The sequence below is a fragment of the Rattus rattus genome, chromosome 1 (assembly GCF_011064425.1).
Source record: "Rattus rattus isolate New Zealand chromosome 1, Rrattus_CSIRO_v1, whole genome shotgun sequence".
NCBI classification, from domain to species: domain Eukaryota; kingdom Metazoa; phylum Chordata; class Mammalia; order Rodentia; family Muridae; genus Rattus; species Rattus rattus.
The window spans coordinates 49803635-49824506 of NC_046154.1; the positions used below are offsets into that span (position 1 = coordinate 49803635).

The 20872-nt window shown below is 44.9% G+C and overlaps 1 protein-coding gene across 2 annotated transcripts in view; it reads right to left on the reverse strand.

The window, feature by feature from the left end:
- Window positions 1–952: 952 nt before the first annotated feature.
- Window positions 953–20872, reverse strand: part of C8b (complement C8 beta chain) — a 37470-nt gene continuing 17550 nt past the window's right edge. The window contains exons 6-12 of one of the 2 annotated variants that reach the window (XM_032889234.1): window positions 19909–20106; window positions 16262–16502; window positions 13590–13718; window positions 12129–12292; window positions 5124–5277; window positions 4190–4258; window positions 953–1729 (exon numbers count right to left, since the gene is read on the reverse strand). In XM_032889234.1, coding sequence (XP_032745125.1) covers window positions 1578–1729; window positions 4190–4258; window positions 5124–5277; window positions 12129–12292; window positions 13590–13718; window positions 16262–16502; window positions 19909–20106 — 1107 coding nt within the window. In that variant the 3' untranslated portion in view covers window positions 953–1577. The remainder of the gene's footprint in view (window positions 1730–4189; window positions 4259–5123; window positions 5278–12128; window positions 12293–13589; window positions 13719–16261; window positions 16503–19908; window positions 20107–20872) is intronic. The other variant, XM_032889240.1, reaches the window with a different exon arrangement.

Below are 20872 nucleotides of genomic sequence, written 5' to 3' on the forward strand. Positions count from 1 at the left end.
CATTATCCTGTTGAAATAACAGCAGACAGCAAAGCAATAATATTAAGCTAAACAAGGGCCCAGACCCGTCAGTTCGATTGCAGGGGACAGGGGAGGCAGAAAGGCAGACAGAGCTGCTATGCTGCCTGCCACTGCCCCCGGCAGTGGATCCTCAGCTACTTCCTAGTTTCTTATTGACTCTGCTGGAGAGGACTGGCCAGGCCAGACTGGAGAAAAGCTTCAGTACCATGGACATGTTCAGCTCTCAGGGTCCAGTACCAAATCCAGCTGCTACAGATGTAAAGCAGGTGTCTTGCCTGAAAACAGTTGATTGCAAATGAATCTGATGACCAAGAATAAACTCACCTGAAGTTCCTCAATCAGGGAGACGTGCCCATGGGCAAACAGAACAATGGAAAGAAGGGATGGATAAGAAATATGGAGCTTGACCACTTAGCATTTATAATAATAATAATAATAATAATAATAATAATAATAATAATAAAGATATAGGTAGCTGGACATCAGTAGCCAACCAGTTGACCTCTTCAAGTTCTCATCCCTGCAAATAGTGTTTGCACAAAAGCCCAGTGAGCTAAGTGGAATGAGACAATCCCTCAGAGGAGGCAGTGTGGGACAGCAGTGCACACTACCACACAGCCAAGAGCCCTTTGACCTGTTTTCCAGCCAAGGGTCTTCTCTTTCCATTGTAGATCTTTTCTCCTGGGGTGATCGGTTTCCTTGGCTCCCAATCATGTTCTGCTACTCATTACCATCCAGGTTGGTTCCTTGACTTCTGTTCCCATACCCTTTGCTACCTCTACTTAGCATCAGAGAAGCTAAGGGACCCAAGGCCACTCCCCTGACTAGGCAGCTGGAAGAGGCTGATCAGTAACGTGAAATGCACAAGAGCACACGCCTGTGCACACATGTGTACATACCTGCCCACCCACCCCCTCACACAAACACACGCGGCTTTCTGTTGCATTTTATTCCATGAACAGTTCTTTGCTAACTGCATGCTCATTCAGAAAAAGAGACGAGCCTTATAGAATCCAGAGCCTTGTTGGCTGCACAATTCTGGCATTTCCTAATTGTATGACCTGGAACAAGTCATTATATCCCCCAAGCCTGTTTCCCAGATATTTGTCTTGCAAGGTTGTCATGGGGATGGATTGGTGGCACACAGAGATCATTTTTATAGAGATTGGCTGTCTTTATTACTGAAGAAGACTCTGTGCTTACCAAGGGATGAACAGCTTCTTATCAATTTACTGCTTCATAAAGGTGCATACTATGCACCTTTGTCACTACATGGTGACCCATGATGACCAAGAAAGTTTCTGGCTCCCGGACCATGGGACGGTAACAAAAGTGCAGTGAGCAAAGGGATTTTCACCATGCGAAGACTTAGGGTTTTGCTCCGCCCACTGTTTACTGGAATTAACATGCACTGAAGAAACTAAAGCCTTTAAAGGGCAGAGTGGCATTGCCTTTTGTTGTGGCAGCCCTGGGTGGGAGCTGGCTAAGTGCTAAAGCCTGGCTAAGTGTGAGAGGGTTAGAGCCCCTGCTGGGTCACCTGCCGGCTGTGTTCCCCTTTAACAGTTGAGTGTTTCTGAAGCAGGACCTGAGCAGGGGCTGCCTCCCCTCTGAGGTGCCGGGTTGTTGCACTGCCTTTGTCTTGTTTTGCGTCCTCCAGAGCATGGAGACCAGTCAGACCAGCAACTCCACTTCCCATCTATGGGGATATCTGTAAGAGAGATGGACGGCGAATGTCAATTGGTCTTTACACTCTCTTCTCCTAGGGGTGGGGTAGGATTGGGTGAATAAGCCAACAGGCTCTTGGAATCTGGATTTCTGATATCTCCCTTTTAAAGAACGGTCTTTTCCTCTGGCCATTCTTTTCTTCATTCTCTCCTATCGCAGAATATTTTCACATTCTACAATTATTCCTCCCTTTCCAATTGATATCATCAATCCTATTAACCCTTTAGAGCTTGGTAATCTTGAATTTCTTCATAGAAGCCTGGGATCCTTACCTCTTCCCTGTATTTTTAAACTTTCAGAGAATTTGTAGCAGTTGTCGCATAAAAAATTTAATTGTGCTTATGGGATAATTCACACAGCATTAGTCTTGTTACATCACAGTATTTGTGATGGCAGGGACCGTACCTGATTTGCTTACATTGAATTGTAACACCTAGGCTGGCGTACAGAAGGTCTCCTGCAAATAAGCAATGGTTGGCAGCAGGATGAATGGGTGGGTGGATGGATGGGTAGGTGAGTGGGCGCATAGATGCATGTATGAATGGGGAGAGGGTGGATGGGTGGGTGGATAAATGAATAAATGGATATATGACTAGGTGGGTGAGTGGGTGGGTGGATGGATGGATGGATGGGTAAACATGTTGGTGGATAGATGGATTGGTGGATGGTGAATTGGTAGGTAGGTGGACAGAGGCATGGACAGATGGATGGAAGGGTAGATGAGTGTGTAGGAGGGGGGTGGGTGAATGGATGGTTTTCAGATTAGACACAAAAGATACTGGATAGTTTCTCATGCATGAGAGCTACGTTATCTAATGTGAGAGTGGTATATTTTAAATTAGGTGAATATCACTGACTATTTCTTGATGCTTGTTGTCTACTAAGAATTGGCTTTGGTCATAGATGTGGCTACTGAATAACAATTTGTTTCCTCGTGATAAATATGTGTAAAACAAAAGAGCTAAAGTGGACAGTTTCCAAGGTCTCCTCCAAAAAGAAACACTGTGGAAATCCTGTGGTCTTGTAATCCTACACTCTGAGCAGCTCACTCTCCAAGACCTGGGTGAGGTAAAAGAGGAGATAACAAAGATAACTGTGACCTAGAAGGACATGCTTAAAGGCTGCGCAGTCAGCCATGTCTGCTAACCTGAACCTGGCTTCCTGCTTTCACTGTGAATGGTGACCCACTGACCTTCCACTTCTTCATCTATATAATGGGGGTATCGCCAGTATTGTCTTCATGGGGTTGTTGTAAAGAATAAATTATTTTCTATGTACAAAATATAAATAATAAACCCAAAGCAAAAGCAATTAGTACTTATTTGGTTTTCCCAGTGTATCAGCCATTATTTTAAATGATTGAAATGCCTCATTATAAACTCAGGTGTGTCAGGTAGTAACAGGATCATGTCCATCTCACAGAGGAGAGAGGTCAAGGGTCTTGCTCAAGTCAGAGTTATTAAATGACAGTGATGAGATCTGAATTCAAGCTGAGTTCAAGAACCAAGCCAAGCAGCCCAGTGACCGGTGAGGTGAGAATGCCTAATGCTTTATCAGATCTGTTAAGTACATTTAAGGAATAAAAATGAGAGAGGAATGTGAGTTTGACAATTCTTACACAACAAAGTAGGTGAAGAATTCGAGAGTGGGAAGGGAAGTTTTACTAGCCTTTTCATTTGTTAGATGTCTATCATCTATCATCTACATATCTATGTATCTATGTATCTATGTATCTATCTATGTATCTATCTATGTATCTATCTATGTATCTATCTATGTATCTATCTATATCTATCTATCTATCTATCTATCTATCTATCTATCTATCTATCTATCTATCATTTATCACTGAGAGACAACCGCACCTGAGTCATGAAGGTGCCAAAGTCAATGGGATATGGCATTACTTACAGAATGAAGGGGAGGAAAAACAATGTGAAAGGCATTATTGTACATATTTTCAAAATCTTATGAGCATCTTCAATAAGAACTGACTAACTCCATTGAGGGGTAGGGAGAGTTATAGAATTTCTACATAGATTCATATCTTGGCGTGTGCACACACACACACACACACACATACACACACACACACACACACACACACACATATACACACACACACAAACACACAACACACACACACACACACACACACACACACACACACACACACACACACACACTCACCCTGGAATTGGGTTGGATAATACAGAAAGGACATAAGCTTTCCACCACAATCTAAGATGGGCTTGGGAATGTCACACATTAGCAGCCCCCCTACACCACAGTGCATTCTCAAAAGTAAAAAATAGCACTAGGATTTGGCAGGATCCTGAGCACCACAGTGTCAGCCTCCCAGTCCACACCTCACCTTGCTCCTGTTCTTTTCAGACATTTTCCCGGAGTGAATTTACCCAACCAACTCTGGAAGACTCATTACCTTTCCGATTGGTGACCTCACAGGCTACACCTTGGAAGCCAGCAGGACAGATGCACTCACAGCGGGATTCTGAGGAAAACAGGCAGAGAGAGTGATCTCACCCCATAAAACCAGGACCCAAGAGCTCAACCCCCATGCACCTCCATTTCCATCAGGTAGACATGGGAATGAAACAGCAAGTGGACATTATGTAATGTGCAGGTGCAGTGGCAAGACCTGCTCCTTTCCTGGGCAGGAAGGGCTGTCATGAAGGGGTGTTCATTGCCATTATGGGGATTATATGGTGCCACTGAGAAAATTGCCCCATAGTTGATCTTTGACTCACAATTATATTCGTTCAGGATCAGATGCTGCATTAGCAGTCCCTGAGGCCAGCCATCTCTCACCACAAGTAATAGTCTAGTCTCTGCTTAAGTTCCTCTAGGGAGGTCCCCACTCTGTGAGTCTTGCCCCACCTACCTTTGGCAAGTTCTAAACCTTTGGAAATGCTTCTTTACACTGATCGGTAATCTGCCCCCCTTGCAGTATCTCATCTGATCATGAAGAATGTCTCTTCGGGACAGACTCTGTGAATGTCCTAATCTGACTGCATTATCCCATGCCAGACATGGGATAATAGTAGACACCAGCTGCTAAGTTCTAAATTTCTTGCTTTGCAAGAAACACTATAGTAATCCTAGACCCAAACTCTGAGCTGCTGAGCTGACCCCACTTCCTGTGAAGTGGCCATCATGGTCGCAGCTCCAAGCTTTAGCTAACTATATGCTACTATAACCCATGAAGCCCCCTGAGGCTGGACAACCAGAGCAGAATCCCGTGCCTCCAACTTTCTGACTTCTTGGGAAGTAAAAGTGGACAAAGAGTTGGCCCAGAGTCAGCATCCTTGAAGACGATGCCTTCCACAAAGAAACCCCAGGGCTCTAAAAGGTGGTACCTTTCAGGATGGGGACTCCATTGTTCCTGCACGGAGCACAGCGGCAGGAGCTGACCTCCTTCTGGAATTCTTCTAGGGCCTTCTTCATGTTCTGTTTCACTGTGCTGGAGTACGCAAAGTCTGTGGCTGTCACAAGTTCATACAGGGGCTCAGCCTGGGACATGAGAGATAAAACGCACATCACCTAGAGGCCAAAGCAAAGCTACAGGGGAAGGACGGTCAGAGAGGGCAGTGCATGGAGAATGCAGGAGGGAACCCCCACAACAGGACAAAAGCTACAGCATGCACCTAGATGCCATCCTCTCTGCCTCCCCCACCTTGGGAGATAGAAATTTATCTGTTCAAGCTCAAATCAATTAACGAGGAATACCAACTAAGCGCTAGACACGGATCTAAAATAACTGTAATGTGAGAATCCATACCTTGGGACTTCCAAAGCCAGAGGCAGACACTAGTGCAAACTAGAGGCTTACAGATAGTCTCTGACTTGAGGTTAGACTTGAGATCTCTCGACCGTAGGAAGGCAATAAAGCGATTCCTCTTTAGTTGAAGTGTATTGTGTACTTCCCAGGCTAGTCTGTCAAGAGTACTGTACTGCAGCCAGTGTCCCGTTCCACAGGTTAGGTGGGTTGAATGCATTTATTTCTGCCTTGACATATTCAATTTATGATAGGTTTATCCAAACCCAACCCCACAATAGGTCAAGGTGTATGGTTTCTGCACCACATGGTTCAAAGTAACAACCAAACCAGCAGAGAGGTGTAGGTGTGGGGAGGGGAGGGAGGACGGAATGCTGGGGAAGGAGGAGGCTCACCTGCCTCATGTGCCTGGCAGGTGATCATTCGGCAGCTCTTTGGCTTCCTTTAGGATTGTTGTCCCTGCATCACTTCCACTTTTATGGGAGTCACTCCTGTTATCCAAAAGCTCACTCCCTGAGCCTTACCCCAAGGCTACAGTCCCTTCCCTCAGAGACCTCTGCGCTATTCATTTGAAAAACGTTCTCCGTTCCAAATGGTCCTTTATAATCCTTAAACTTTTTCACACAAAGTCTCCCTTTTTCTTCTCTGCTTTCATAGTAAGCTGACAGGGAGGGAAGCTTGGAGCTGCTCACTCTGTCTTTGGGCACAGCCTCAGAATGAAGGGTAAAGAGAGGATGGCTGACTGAAGAGGGTCAGAGGCGGTGGGCATGGGAGACGGACCAACCCACAGGGGTTAGAAAAGTACAAGCAGACACCAGAGGTGCCGGTCACTCTGCACATGCGCATCAGTGGCCATGCCCTCTGTGCGTGAGAGGAACCAGGGCCTGCCTGCTGTTTTGCTGTGTTCTGTTCCTCTTAGGGATGCAGCTCCAGGGCCTGGTTCCTCTCCAGATTTTGTTTGTGATCCTGTCCTAATTCAGCCCTGGAGAGTTTAGGGTCTGTCTAAATGCAGGCAATCATGCCTAATAGAAGCCTCCAGTGGGAAGAAAATTGCTTCCATTTCTTAATGCATCTGATGCTGACCTTCGCTCCAGTGGGCAAAGCAAGGCCCCTTGGAGGTCCCATTGTCTCACCGGTCTGTGGTCAATGAATTGATCCAGAGGCTGTTTTCAGAGAGACCGGCCTGCTGGTCCCACATGGGGGAGGGTAAAGAGAGGGGAGCTTGGTTTACACCACTGACAAGGTTCTCAACAGTCAGCTTTTGGCTTTTGCTCTGAGCTCCTTGAAAGGCCTACTTTAACCATCATGGCATTTTCCTACCAAGACACAGCGCTAGCTGGCAGCCAAGTCTGAATAAACTCCCTACATACACTGCACCTCGAAAGCTGATGAACTTTTCTGTTCTTACAACATGGTGATGATTAGTGCAATTGTCAGGTGAGGAAAAGCCCCAGGTGGTCACATGACTCATTAAAGCACAAACAAACAAAAACAAACAAACAAGAACTCCAAGATGATAATCCTCATACAATCAGGCTTGGAGTCCAAAACCTGTTTCCCCTCCTAGTTTAGGATGATTACTGATTCGCGCGTCTCAGGAGTTCCCATCACTAGCCTCAGCCCGTGTTCTCCAGAGATTGCAGGCTATGATGGTTTTCTTAGGTGAAGCAGAAACCCCATGGCTTCAGGGCAGCCCCTTACATTTATGTTAACTTGGCTGTGCCCAGTATTTGCTCATTGTCTGTTCTCCCCTCTTGCTTCTCCTTCCCCCATTTCTCTTCTTTCCCTTCATTCCTTCTACCGCTCTTAGATACTCGTTCTTGACTATAATGGTCACTGGGTCTTCTTTAACACACTTGCCCTTGGGAAAATTTTTTTTTCTTATCACAGCATTTTTTAGGGGACGCTGGAGAATATCTATTACGCTCCAGGCAAATCTCTGCCGCGCACCCCGTTGATCCTAACTGTGTCAGATGATTGTCAGCAGAGATAGTCACCGCTCGGAGATGAAGTACACGCTGCATACACACCCCTTCCCAACTCTTCGCAGCAGTTTGAGAACGGGGTGTTTCTCCATTTTCTCCTGCTACAGCTGGAAAGTCTGGGGTGTAGAAAAACTAAGTAATCTGGCAACGGTGTCACCTCCACCCAGGGTGGCCTTTGATTGTTAATAGTGTGCTTTGTTGCCCATTAATTTGCATATATTTTTAGACTTATGGACAGTCATATTGGTGTATAAATGTAATTTTATATCTCACTTTTTCACCTATCATAATGTGAGGCTCTCCCTGTGTGGCTCAGCCTGTGGCTATAAGACGACTTTCCACAGCTTCAGCACACAAGGATAGGCTGGTTATTTATGCAGCTGGTCACCCTTTTAGCCTCCGGTTGATTCCTTTACCCTTTTGGCTTTTGCCACTACAAGTGTCCAACCCAATTTGTCTCCATACATATTTATTTACAAAAATTAAAACCAGATCAATAGATCTCAACATGTTTAACAGTATGGAGATACTGAATTTAAAATAACTCCCTAGACTAGAGTCAAATCTCACTGCCGTCTTACCTCACATCAGGTCTCTCTCAGCACTCACAATGCTTTGAGTATTACAGATTTTAAATCACTGTCAATTTGATAGGTGAAAATAACACCATTATGATGTTGTTTTTATTAGTAGAGAGGTTAAAAGTTTGGAAACCTGACAACTGACAGGTGTCCATTTCCTTAGAGATTGTATCTGTCTTACGAATTGTGTCATTTCCCACGTGATAAGGGGTTTATTTGTGGTATATCATCATCACCATCACCATCATCATCATCACCATCATCATCACTAGTGAACTATCTGCCTCTCTGCTATGTTGACTGACTAATATTTGTTTTTCTGGTGTGTGTGTGTGTGTGTGTGTGTGTGTGTGTGTGTGTGTGTGTGTGTGTGTGTGTGTGTGTGCGTGTGCTCATGTTGGTACACATAGAGGTCAAATCTCAATCTTGGGTGATGTTTAGCACCCATGCTCCTTGTATTGTTTTGAGGCAGTCTCTCAGCAGCCTGGAACTCACTGATTAGGCCAGGCTGGCAGGCCAGTGAGCTCCAGTTGTCTTCCTGTCTCTGCCTTCTCAGCACTGGGATTACAAATGCAGCCCACCACACGTGGCTTTTTAAAAATAAGGATCCAAGGGATTTGAACTCTGGTCTTCATGAGAAATTTACTACTGAACCATCTTCTAAATCCATAGCGATTAGGGTTTTACTAGAACAGTGCTAACGCATCACGTTTTATAGCTTCTCTTGCTTTGAGAAGATCCAAAGACTTAAATCCTCCTTTTAGACACAGCCTCTCAAAGGCAGGCTTACATGTGCTAGGACAGCAGACACTCCAAAGCTGGGTCACACACAGTAGGGCTGCAGCTCTGCAGAGCAACATGTGGTAGAACTCTAGCTTCTCAAAAGCAGGCTTGCACAGGGTAGGGATACATCTCTTTAGAGGAAAGTTTGCAGATGGTAGGGCCACAGGTCTCCAGAGGCAGGTCTTCATATGGTAGGGCTACAGTGTTCAAAGGTAGATTTGTGCATAGTAGGGCTGCAGGGCCTCAGGCTTTCCATGTATATTGCTCCAACTACTGACAGGTGAGCAGGAGTGTGGAGTGAATGAAGTAACTTAATTCTTTCAGCCATCTTCAGAGCCATTATCAGCAGTTCTCTGAATGTCAGAATGACCATGTTGGGTAGAGCGCTCTTCCCAATCCTCCTTGGACATGTGTAATTGGAAAACTGACTCACATTGCACTAAGATGCTAAGGTTTGGTTATTTCTCTGCAGTTTCTTGGCTACTCTGACCTTCTGTGAGCACCATCCATATTTTCTCTTTCTACCCTAGGCCATACGGTGTCTTCTTCATCAGCTTCAGTCCCAGTGTACCATCTAGCTACCTTGACCCATGCAGAAACACTGCAGACGACAGACCAGTGACTAGGATTACCATTTAAATACAGGACACCCAGTTACATCCAAGTGTCAGATAAGGAGCAATTAAAGAGCCAGTAGTTCACGTGCAATACACAGGAGGTGCTTTAAACCAAGAGAATTACCCTTTCCTTATCTGAATTTCAAAGCTGGAAGCTCTGTTTTCATCTGCTAAATCTGACAACCCTTTTTGTTTTGTCTCAAAATGCCTCAGGAGTTCACCCACTGAGGAACATTTCTCCAGGCCGTGAGCTTTTTCCTTTAAAGACCTAAGGTCGTTGGTACACTGCATGCCGGAATGACTTCGGTGTTTGATTTTTACTCCTGGGGGATACATTTGTTCCTAAAAGGAAAACATGTCAGCAGGGTGTGTTGCAATATTGTTTTGTTTTGTTTTCAGCCTTTTTTGTTTTGTTTCTGCTTAGGTTTCAACACCGCATTCATCCTGCACTGTGAGCGCAGGGCGGGTTCTGAATGACTTACCTGATGAATGTACGGCACACTTAATCTCATCCTTGGCTCGGAAGGAATCTCCATGTCTTAGATTTCTACTTCTGCACCCTATCTATCACGTTTCTTTCCCGTTGGTGTTTTAATCTCTTCGTCTTTTGTTTCCATATTATAAGAGCATTTTTATAGTACCTTCTACCTCACTGAGTCGATTTTCTGCAGTGTCAATTCTGTTCTTTATAGTTTCCAATGTGCGTTTTAATTCTGCCACCGAGCTCTCGGCTTCCCACATCCAGCGACTTTCCTTTCATCTGATTAGTGTCTAAACAGCTCAGCTTCTATTTTTATTTCATAAATTCCTCGTTTTCTTGAATTTTATTGTTGTCACAAAGCAAATGCATTCTCGGATTTACTTCCATTTTTCTGTTTTATAGGCATGTGCTCATTTTCTGCAGCTTGAACACAATTCCCATCTTTTGTGTTAAAACAAATCTCTTTATTTATCCATTGTCATCTCTAACTCTTCTTTTAACAAGGTGCCACCTCATCCTGTCTGCGCTTACCTGGAAATAGCACGAGCTGGATCTTGCTTGCACACCTTGCATCTGCAGAAATCTCATCTCAGCTCTTCTCAAAGGACACATTATTATACTCAGCAGTGGCACAGAAATTGTTTACCCACTGGGCTTTCCTCTCCTGAAAATCAGGCATCACTCCAGCCTCCTGGAAAGCTGTGTCTGTAGAGAGGCCTTGTTCTGAGGTAATGTGGAGCAGCCGGCAGTTTCTGAGACCAGAGAGAGGCCGTGAAGTGGAGGATGGATGAACATGTGTTTTCAGTGCAGGTGACAGATGTGCAGAGGTGCACAGAGGTCTTCTGCACACTTCTGCCTCTCTCCTGCTGTGCTCCTCAAAATACTCTCCTCTATCACGCCCCACTTGACATCACTAGTTTGACCTCGTGTGACAATCCCTAGCCCAGACAGTCACATTTTTCCTCACTGGGTAACCAAGCCATCCTTTCTCGGTTTGAGTTTTAACAGATAGCAGATAGGATACCACAGTACAGAGCTAAAATTCAGATACCTATTTTCCTCTGAAGTCCCTGCTCTCTCTCTCACACCTGGCTGTGATGCCATCTGGTGTCACCGTGGTATCAATCAAGCTTGCATTTCTCTGGAGCTGCCTGCAACCCGTGGCTGGCTGTATACCTATTGTGATTGTCGCTACCTATGCTCTGTATGTCACCAGTGACTAAATACAGAGGCAAGAATTGAATGGCAGCCTTCTTGTTCTGTGAAACTATGGATCTGATGCACAAATACAGGTCCTGTTGGAATATCGTCAGGGTCGCCGGGATTGCAGAGTCTCTCATCAAGGTCCAGTCTCCCATTTTCCCCTCCTTGACTGCAAAGAGAACTCTCAGGGGGTGGACATCGGTCCAGCAATGACAGTCCATACAGCAGCAAGAAGGGAGTGATGTAAGGCATGCTACGGGTACAGTGCAGACGTCCCCACAGGCAACGATCTACCATGGCTGATGTGTGTGACAGTCCTGTTTTAACAAGCATCTGTTTAGTGTTTTTACAGCTGCAAGATTCTTGTGTGGGAGTCAGGTGGTTAGAATCATTATTTTCCTCTTCACCAAGCCCATAAGGGGGGAGGAAGAAGGTCACTTTCTTTTCTAGACCTAACAGATTCTTGAACAGTCACTGATGGGCATGACCTTCCTGACCCTTGACTTGTCACAAAAGAAGTGGAGCGGGTTAAACTGTCAGACCACTGAAAGCAGCACTCTAGATAGCATGCCCGAGGCCCCAGCAGATGCTGTGAACTCAGTAGGTGCTCTACGGAACGCAAGTTATTATCATCACATTTTGCACTTCCCTAAGTGCCTCTTTCACCTAGGCATGTCTTTGTGTCCCCCTGATTTCTTATAGCATGGCAGATGGTCCCCTCAGTAGCTTGGAGACCAAGTGAGGAACTTGGGATCTTTAGGTGGCGTGGAGTGCTGTATTCTAACCTATTCACCCCACATCTATTCTCTACTCTAATGCAAGTAACTCAAGCACGGGGCCCATGCCTTAATGAGCTACACATTCACACAGCTCATTGCAGACTCTCCGAGTCCATGCTCCACACAGAGGTGGAGTGGCTATGGTGGCTGCATGTACCTTGAGCTTGATGATGGCTGGGTTGTACTGCACAGCATCACCCCATTCCTTCATCAGCTCTGCTGTTGGCAGATCCTTGTATGCCAAGGAGGTGATGTACTCACTTGTCCCTCCTCGCACAAGAACGACCAAGTCTTCTACCATGGTGCTCCTCTTATTTCTGTCTGGAATGGGCAGGAAGAGTAGCATAGAATCAGAGGGATCTATTTTTATGCCTTGGCATTGACTGCAGCTAAACAATTGAGACAGCGAGACTTGTAAATTTGTAGTGAGCGTGTCTGGGAGACAAAGGAGAACGAGACATGTTCCTGACCACAGGGAAGTGATAGGGCCTGGGGCAACTGGAAACTCCAATTGTGCATAACACAAATGAGGAGAACACGGAAGGAAGATTGGTGATGAGCATATCCAAATGCCTGTTACTGAATTAGTGTACAGGAGATAGAGTGATAAAGATACACAGACAAAGAGACTTGTACATAGATGATAGTTACACAGAAAGACATGAGGAAATAGACACACAGCTGGCAAATAGATGACAGGTGACAGGGAGTAGATCAGTAAACAGCTGGGCAGACAGGGAGGGAGGCATTGTAATTAGTGGGGCTTTGTGGGTTCTGGCAATGTCTCGTTCAGGGACCTAGATAAGGATTAAGCTACAAGCCATCTTAAAAGAACATGTTTTATATATCCATCTCCACCACAATGATCGAATAATCATAACTATAAACAACTCAATCTCGAGTGCGTCTGCTCTAGGCTGGCAGCTAATTCCAGTGTTTGTGATTTACTGGATGTTGTTTCTACTGTGGGATACTTCACATGGCAGGAACTGGGAGGGAGCAGAAAAGCTGGGGTCAAAACACTGACATCCGGCCTCATTCCTATTCGACATATGCTAGACTCCTATCTCCCTAGACTCCATACAGGCCTTTGCTCCCAGACCCTGACTCTACGCTAAGACGGCTTTAATCCTCAACTCAAGGATATCTTCTGCCATGTTTCCTCTGCTATGTGGCTGGTGGTGTGCCACACTTTCTAATCTCTTTGGCATGCTCTATCTCAGGTAAGGCCCAGGTTCTGCTATCTTGCCTTGGTCCCTACCATTCTATATCCAGCCAGGCCAACTCTCATCCCTTGGAGCAAAGTGAAACTATTTGCACTATGTTGCTGTAGTACTTGGGTTGTAATTCACAGCTCTGGAAACTCTGTCCAAAGGTTTCAGGCTGCATATTGGCCCTTTTTTGCCTTTTATTTACTCTATGTGGTCATTGCAAAAACAGGAATTCAACCTCATTCATTTTTATGTATTGATTATGCTAGTAGGGAGGAGGTGGGTGTTATTGGGTACATTATTATGTTCATTGAAATGTCTTGAAACATCCCACACTTAAAGCCTAGGACCAATGGCGCTGGGGAGAGAGCAACTGAAAGTGCAGAAGTCATGTGACGCTGTCTCACCTTTGATTTCATTCAGAATGTCACTGCATTTCTTTTCGGACACACCCAATTTGAGGTAGACTTTATAGACGTTAGCACCAATCTGGAAACCAACTCCGGCACAGGCTGAAACGTGGTCCAGAGTGTAATCTGAAGAAAGAAGGAAAGATGACCTACTAGGTAATTCATCCGCTCCCCTTTCCTATGATTGACCTTAACTTTAAACCTTCCTGGCGTCAGAGGTTCAAATGAACGTGTCATCAATCTGAAGACAAGACGTATAGTGGGGATTACAGAGGCCCTGTGAAGATCACTTGCAAGTTCCAGTTGCCACCTCCTTCCCCAAGCCTATGAGGACATTTGCATTTTTCAAATAGGTCACATGTTCAGAGCTGTCCTCTAAAAGCCGGACTCTTTATCCGGTATTCTCTTAGGGTTACTTTTGCTGTAACCCATGGTAGACTATCATGACCAAAAAGCAACTGAATCTTGATTTAAGACTGGCTGAGGCCCATACATATACAGTCATCCAATTAGACAAGATGGATGAAGCAAAGAAGTGCAGGCCGACAGGAGCCGGATGTAGATCGCTCCTGAGAGACACAGCCAGAATACAGCAAATACAGAGGCGAATGCCAGCAGCAAACCACTGAACTGAGAATGGGACCCCCGTTGTAGGAATCAGAGAAAGAACTCGAAGAGCTTGAAGGAGCTTGAGACCCCTTATGAACAACAATGCCAAGCAACCAGAGCTTCCAGGGACTAAGCCACTACCCAAAGACTATGCATGGACTGACCCTGGACTCTGACCTCATAGGTAGCAATGAATATTCTAGTAAGATCACCAGTGGAAGGGGAAGCCCTTGGTCCTGCTAAGACTGAACCCCCAGTGAACGTGATTGTTGGGGGGGGGAACACCCATAAGAAGGGAGGGGAGGGATTAGGGGATGTTTCCCGAAACCGGAAAGGAATAACACTCGAAATGTAAATAAGAAATACTCAAGTTAATTTAAAAAAAAAAAAGACTGGCTGAGGAAAAAGAGGATCATTAACTATTAGACTTCCTAGCATTATTACTGTAGATCCTAACTTCTCAAAGAATATTCCAAAGCCTTGAAACACAAATCTCATTGAAATAATGGGTATTACAAGAAAAAATGTCCCTGTGATCATGCAAATTTGCTAACAGTATGATATGTAGGGAATTTTTTCTCTTTCTTTAGCAGTGCTCTGGAAAACTTCTAAGAGTAGCATCAATTTTATTTTCCCCTCAATTGTGTGATTCTCTAGGCCACTGGTAGAGGGGCAGTTTTAGAAACCACAGAAAGAACATTCAGAATAACTCTTTTGGAGGAAGGTACCTTTGATCTTGGTAGACTCGAGTCCTAAACACATGCATTTACATTATAAGCCCTCTTGGAAGTACATTGGAATTATACCCAAGTCCTATCTACCCATAGGACCATGTGATCCAGACCAGTTCAGATAACCAGACAAGTGCCCAGTCCTGAGGCAGAATTGTGGATTGGAAAGCAGGATTCACACTCAAGATGGGGAGTTAAAAGCAGTTGAAAAGATTAGCAATGCCTGGAGACAAGACGGAAAGAGAGGGAGAGCAGTGTTGGGATTGACATAATCTGTGGACCACAGCAGCGTGGCCCCTCACTAGGGAAACTGTCATCTGTTGACCAGCACCTTGGGCATCCTCCAGGGATGGCGGAAAGGCAGAGTTTGGATATAACCTTGATCCTACTGGATCAGATCAATCACCTCGAGATCAAATCAGATCAAGATTTGTCCATCATTCACATTCATCGGAGCAAGTGGAGTGCTTATGATTAACTGTAAAAATTAATATAAGGACAAGGGAGATGGCTCAGCAGGCAAACTGTCCTATAAAATAAAGAACAGAGTTCAGATTCCAGGAAATCCATGTGAAGGTCAGGTGGGCGCGGTGCCCTCTGTGCAATTACAGCCCAGGAAGATAGAGACAGGGAATCCCCCACGCAAGCTGGTTAGGGAGACTAGCTATATCAGCACACTGTGATTGACTGAGAGACTCTGCTCCGATGAATATGTTAGAAGAACATAGCGGATGAAGCCTGGTATCAACTTCAGTCCCCCACATACATGTGCAGTTATGTACACATGAGTCCACAAATGCATGTACTTACACATGTGAAAAAATAAAAAATAAAACCAACCATAATACACATCCACACATCCACAAATATACAAAAAAAAATGAAACAATATAAAATTGAGGTGTATCTGAAGAAACTTGGCGAATAGAAAAGAAAGAAAAATAATCGAGGTTGATGTCTCAGCTTTTGGCTTGTATCTCTGGCTGGATGGTGGAACCATTTCTGAGATGTGAAAACTCTAGAGGAAACCAGGCGCGGTGACCCTGTGATTCAGGATGCGCATGTGTGACTCAGCGCATGAGCTTGGATCTGATTGGCTACAGTTAGTCACGGAGAGGAGGATCACCCAAAGAGAGAGCTGGGCTGGGAGGACTGACACAGTCTAACCAAAAGGAGGATAATGATTCTGCCAAGGCCTCTGTGGAGGCACAGCCAGGTCAGTGGGAGGAAAACGGGAACACAGCTCATGATTTCCCCCCACCCACCCCCTGCGCATTAGTGTAAGGCTCCCCTATCACTCATCCCTCCTGAGCTAGTCAGGCAGCGCACCTCCTCGCTCCATGGCGTCTTTGTTCATGATAAGCGTGTACTCATAGATGCCCCCCAGCACAGCTTCGGTGATGAAATGGGTCCCAAAGTCACGAAGGAGATCTCGGTATTCCCCATAGCTGTACTCCAGGGGCAGGCTCTTGACCCTCTGAAGGAATTCGTAATGGAGCATGAGCTGTCTGGACTTCAGCTTGTAATGCGCCACTTCAAGGACAGAGCGCGCGTGCAGAAACTTGCTTTTCTAGATGAAATAGCAACGTGGGGGAAAAAAACTTTTACAGTTAGCAACCGTGAGTGGGAAGATGAACTTCACATCCACTGTTTTTGCCTGGAGTCATCACACTTATGATTCCTTTAGGATATCTGGGGGAAGATTTCAGTTCTCATAAATATTCCAGCATCCTTTTTTAGCTCGGATGAGCACTGATCTTGTTACAGAAGCAAATGCTGACAGCGAAAGAGAATCAGAAATCTGCACTACAAGATGTGACCACTAGAGGCCACTCAGGTGGGAGCAGAGTTTGCTAACTTACAAACCTTAACCGTTTATTTGCCTAGGCCCTTTGTAAACAAACCCCCAAACATTCAAGCCCCAAAGTACTTTGGAAGGTGACTGTTGGCAGGAGTCAGCAAAGCATGGCCTCCAGAACACATCTACTGTCCGTTTTGCAAACATTTGCATATTTTCATTCACTTTCCTACTGCCTACGGTTTTTGTCAGTGGCAGAGTAGGGTAGTTGCAACAGAGGTCCTTCCCTCAATATTGTGTAAAGCCTCAATTTTTTGCTCTGGTCCTTTTCAGGCAAGAGTCTGGTGTCCTCTGGAGTATAGACTGGATGCTGGCGTTGTCAGATGAGAGCTAGAGATGAGGGATCCTTGTATGGGAGGAAGTAGGGATGGAAGAAATGGGGGTACAGTCTATTCTAACTGAGTCCTGTAGCTGAAGAGCTATGCAGCCTTGATTGCGCTGTCACTAAAAACCTGTACTGTTCCTCCCGGCTTGCTGTCACTTCATTCCTGTCCTGTCCAGTGGCTCAGATCTCTTTTTCTCCCACCACAACTGCCTAAGTAGTTACTGGGTACTTGGTTCACACCTTCCCCAAATCTTCCAGCTTCTATCTCCTCCCTGCAGCTTTATGAAAGTTGTCAGAATCAAAATGGAGTTGGCTGTGTCAGCCCTCACGAAAAGTAAGCAAGTAAAAACGCATCAGGCCTGGGAGTTAGGAAGAACGAGCACTCATTCGCAATTGTCTGACAATAGGAGCTGCCATGGAAGACAGCCACAGCAACCGTACACAAAAGCACACTCCTTCAAGGGCCTTTGTCCAGCAACTGCCTGGCTTCAGAATGCTGTCACCCATGCTGTTGATCTTTGTTTGCAATCCCCTCATTTTTTGCCTTTAGAAACTTCCCTGGTTTCAATCCCCTTGAGACATATATAGCTTCCTATAGCCTGCTCGCTCCTATCCCAATGTTCTGCAGCTCCCAAATACACAAAGGCATTCTCTGGGAGCCCTGCTCTGATTGTTATTCAAGTTGACATATTATTATAAAACTTCCCCTGTATTCTCCCTTTCCTCGCTAACCTGTTTTCAGTGCCCTAGTCAGAGTCAAGGTCCTAAACCTCTGATAATCATATAATAATATGCCTTCAGGCAAAACCAAACCAAACGAACATGGGCGCGTTCGCTCACTGTTGCCTTCAGAAGTAATCTGCGCTCTTACTTTGGAGACATACCCTTCATATCCTATCTACCAGTGCTCTGAGAGGTGTCAGCTGCCCTGACATTGAAGTGCTCCTTTCCATGCCCATCCACTTCCAACAGCAACACAGTGTATTGGTCCTAATCCAACTCTGTACGGATTCCCTAACCTGCACGACGTAGTTGTACGCTCACTCGTCCCTCTGCTTCTGAGTTCTTCCCTTACTTCTGGGCATGAGCTTACCTGCCTTTCAAATCCCTATTTAGCTCTCGCATAGTTAATACAATCCCTGGAAGTCTCTTTTTTAAAGCTTGTATAATACATCACTTCTATTTCCTTTATGATATACGTTATGCTATATTGCAGCTGATATAAATGATTTTCAGTGATTTATTGCTTACAGGCTTACATCTCCCACTGGACTGAGAATATGAAGGCAAGACAATTTGTTATATATTTTTAAAAGAGCTTCAAGAGACAAGTTGAAGATGCCCAACACAAAAACTTACAAATGTTTAAGGAGACAGAAATGCTAATTACTCTGACTTAGTCATTATATTTTACATACATGAAGCAAATAATCATACTGTGACCCATAAAGACATCTGATTTTTCAGATAATACATTTAATTGCACAAAAGAACCTTGTAGAATTTGTCTTAGGACCCAAGGCCTGATGACACGTTAGTTCTGTAGACTTGGCTGTTCTATTGGGCGGGCAAGGCCAGGAGGGAGGCAAGAGGAGAAAGAAGGCAGTCCGTGATGGTACCCACTGTTTTCCCTTCTAATAAAGCAAGTTCCAGTGGTTGGCTCTGTCCTTCATTCCTACAGCTCAATGGGGAGTGCTTGCTATGTGCCATCCTGTCTAGAGAGGAAGGAAACAGATCTGTCCCCAACAATCCCCAGACCACAAGACAAGTCAACAAGTGGAAGACAGTTACAGACTACTTAATGGCGACCACTTGTTTCCTGCTGGTAACTGTACCTGTAGTGGGGGCCTGTTGGAACCCCTTGAGATTTCTTTTATATTTTTATCCATATAAATCATCGTACACTTTGTCTCTTTTCTTTTATATCTCCTTAATTTCCTGTCACATCACTCCTGAGTTGAAAATTCTACTTAACTAGTAGAAAACCATCCACCTTCTTTACCGACGAACTCAAAGTCTTAAAGCTGCCCGTCGCCTGTTTCTTGAACACATCACCCCAATCGCTTCCTGCTCCCATCGCTTTGTGCTTGCCTCATGGTCACAAGGATTAGACTAGCATTGGGGAACATCTCTAGGGCAGCACATGTGTGTGAAGGGCAAAGTGGGAGTCACACTGTGTGTCAGGGCATCACAAAGCGAAGCAGCCTGGGCTAGTAACCACATAGGAAACTGGTAAGAGGTAGAGAGAAAGTAGGAGAAGGGGTTGGGGTAGTAAAGGGAATCCCACCAGATGCCTAAGAAGTCCAGAAGAGTTGGGTCACATTCCAGACACTGATCTCAAACAAAGGTCAAGTTGCAATGGGTTGAAAACCCTCCAGATAAGTTTCATTTGGCCAAGTCTATTTATTAAGCATATTGAAAACCAAAGGAAAGGGCTTATCAAAAAACAAACAAACAAAAATAAAAAACAAGAAAATACCACTCCATGGGTAAGTCAATGTAAAACTAAGACATGATTTATGAAAACTTTATTGTCTACTTGGACCCAGGTGGAATGTGGAATACAGACACAACTATGAGCATAAAAGAATGCACATGCATTTAAAGGCAATAAACTGATTTGTTTAAGAGCAAGAGAGAGCTTGAAGTTGGGTGGGTAGGGGTTGGTAGGAGGGTCTGGGAGGAGTTGGGGGAGGGAAATGAATATGATCAGAATGTGTTTATGAAACTCTCAAAGAATAAATGAAAACATCATTTAAAATGAATAAGCAAAAGCATTGAACAGGTACTTACAGTGTGGGCGAACCGTTTGGTTCTGCTAATGTAATGTCTGCCCTCATTGCTTTCTTTTCTCACTCCAAACTCAACCAGGCCATCCAGTTTAAAACCAAACATGAAACTAGACTTGCTGGTTGTTTTTTCTGTCACATTATGTTCAAAGTCGAAATAGGATTCATATTCTGTAAGTGCAAATTCATATTTGCCTTGGGTCTATAGAAAGAAAAAAATGTGCTTTTAGTATGTTTTGGTTCACATCCTCATCATCAGACAGTCACTGTGCTCTTAATATGTGGCAGAAATGAGCCAGTAACTCTGGAAACACAAAAATATCAGGGATAGCGTATACCTTCAGGAACTCCGCTTCAGCAAGACAGACAGACATATTCAATAACCTTGTCTCATGTTCAGAGGCTGGGTTTTACTTGGGTTCTAATTGTCAGGAGAGCGGGGATGGGAATGTCTAGACCTGTGGATTGGTCTTGAACAGAGGCTTGAAGTGAAGTGGGTGGGTCTGAGCAAGTGCTGAATGCTGGTATAGGTGGATCAGAAGATGTCAGAGGGAGGGAAATGGGGACGTGTGGCAAGGGAACATTCTGGCACTGGGACATCTCTTGTTCTGGACTGTAACACACTGCTAACGTGAGACAGGAGAGGAAAAGAGTGGGGTGGTCATCTGGGACAGCACGGCAGTTAGAATGGGAAGAACAAATCAGAACGAGGAGTCATAAACCAAGAAGGAGATGCTCTGACGAGTGTGGCATACTAAAGACGGGCAAGGCAGCAGCAGGAGAGTGAAGACTGAAGGAGACTGATTTGCACACTTGCCTTAGGGAACCTAGCAGAGTTACATGCTAAGTCATTAGTGCTCATTGTTCTTGCATAGGTGAACTGCCAGAAACAGGACTTTGATGGACCTGGAGTAACCAGTTATCTCTACCTCCACTCCTGTGAGCATCTGGGTACTGGCAATTTGTAT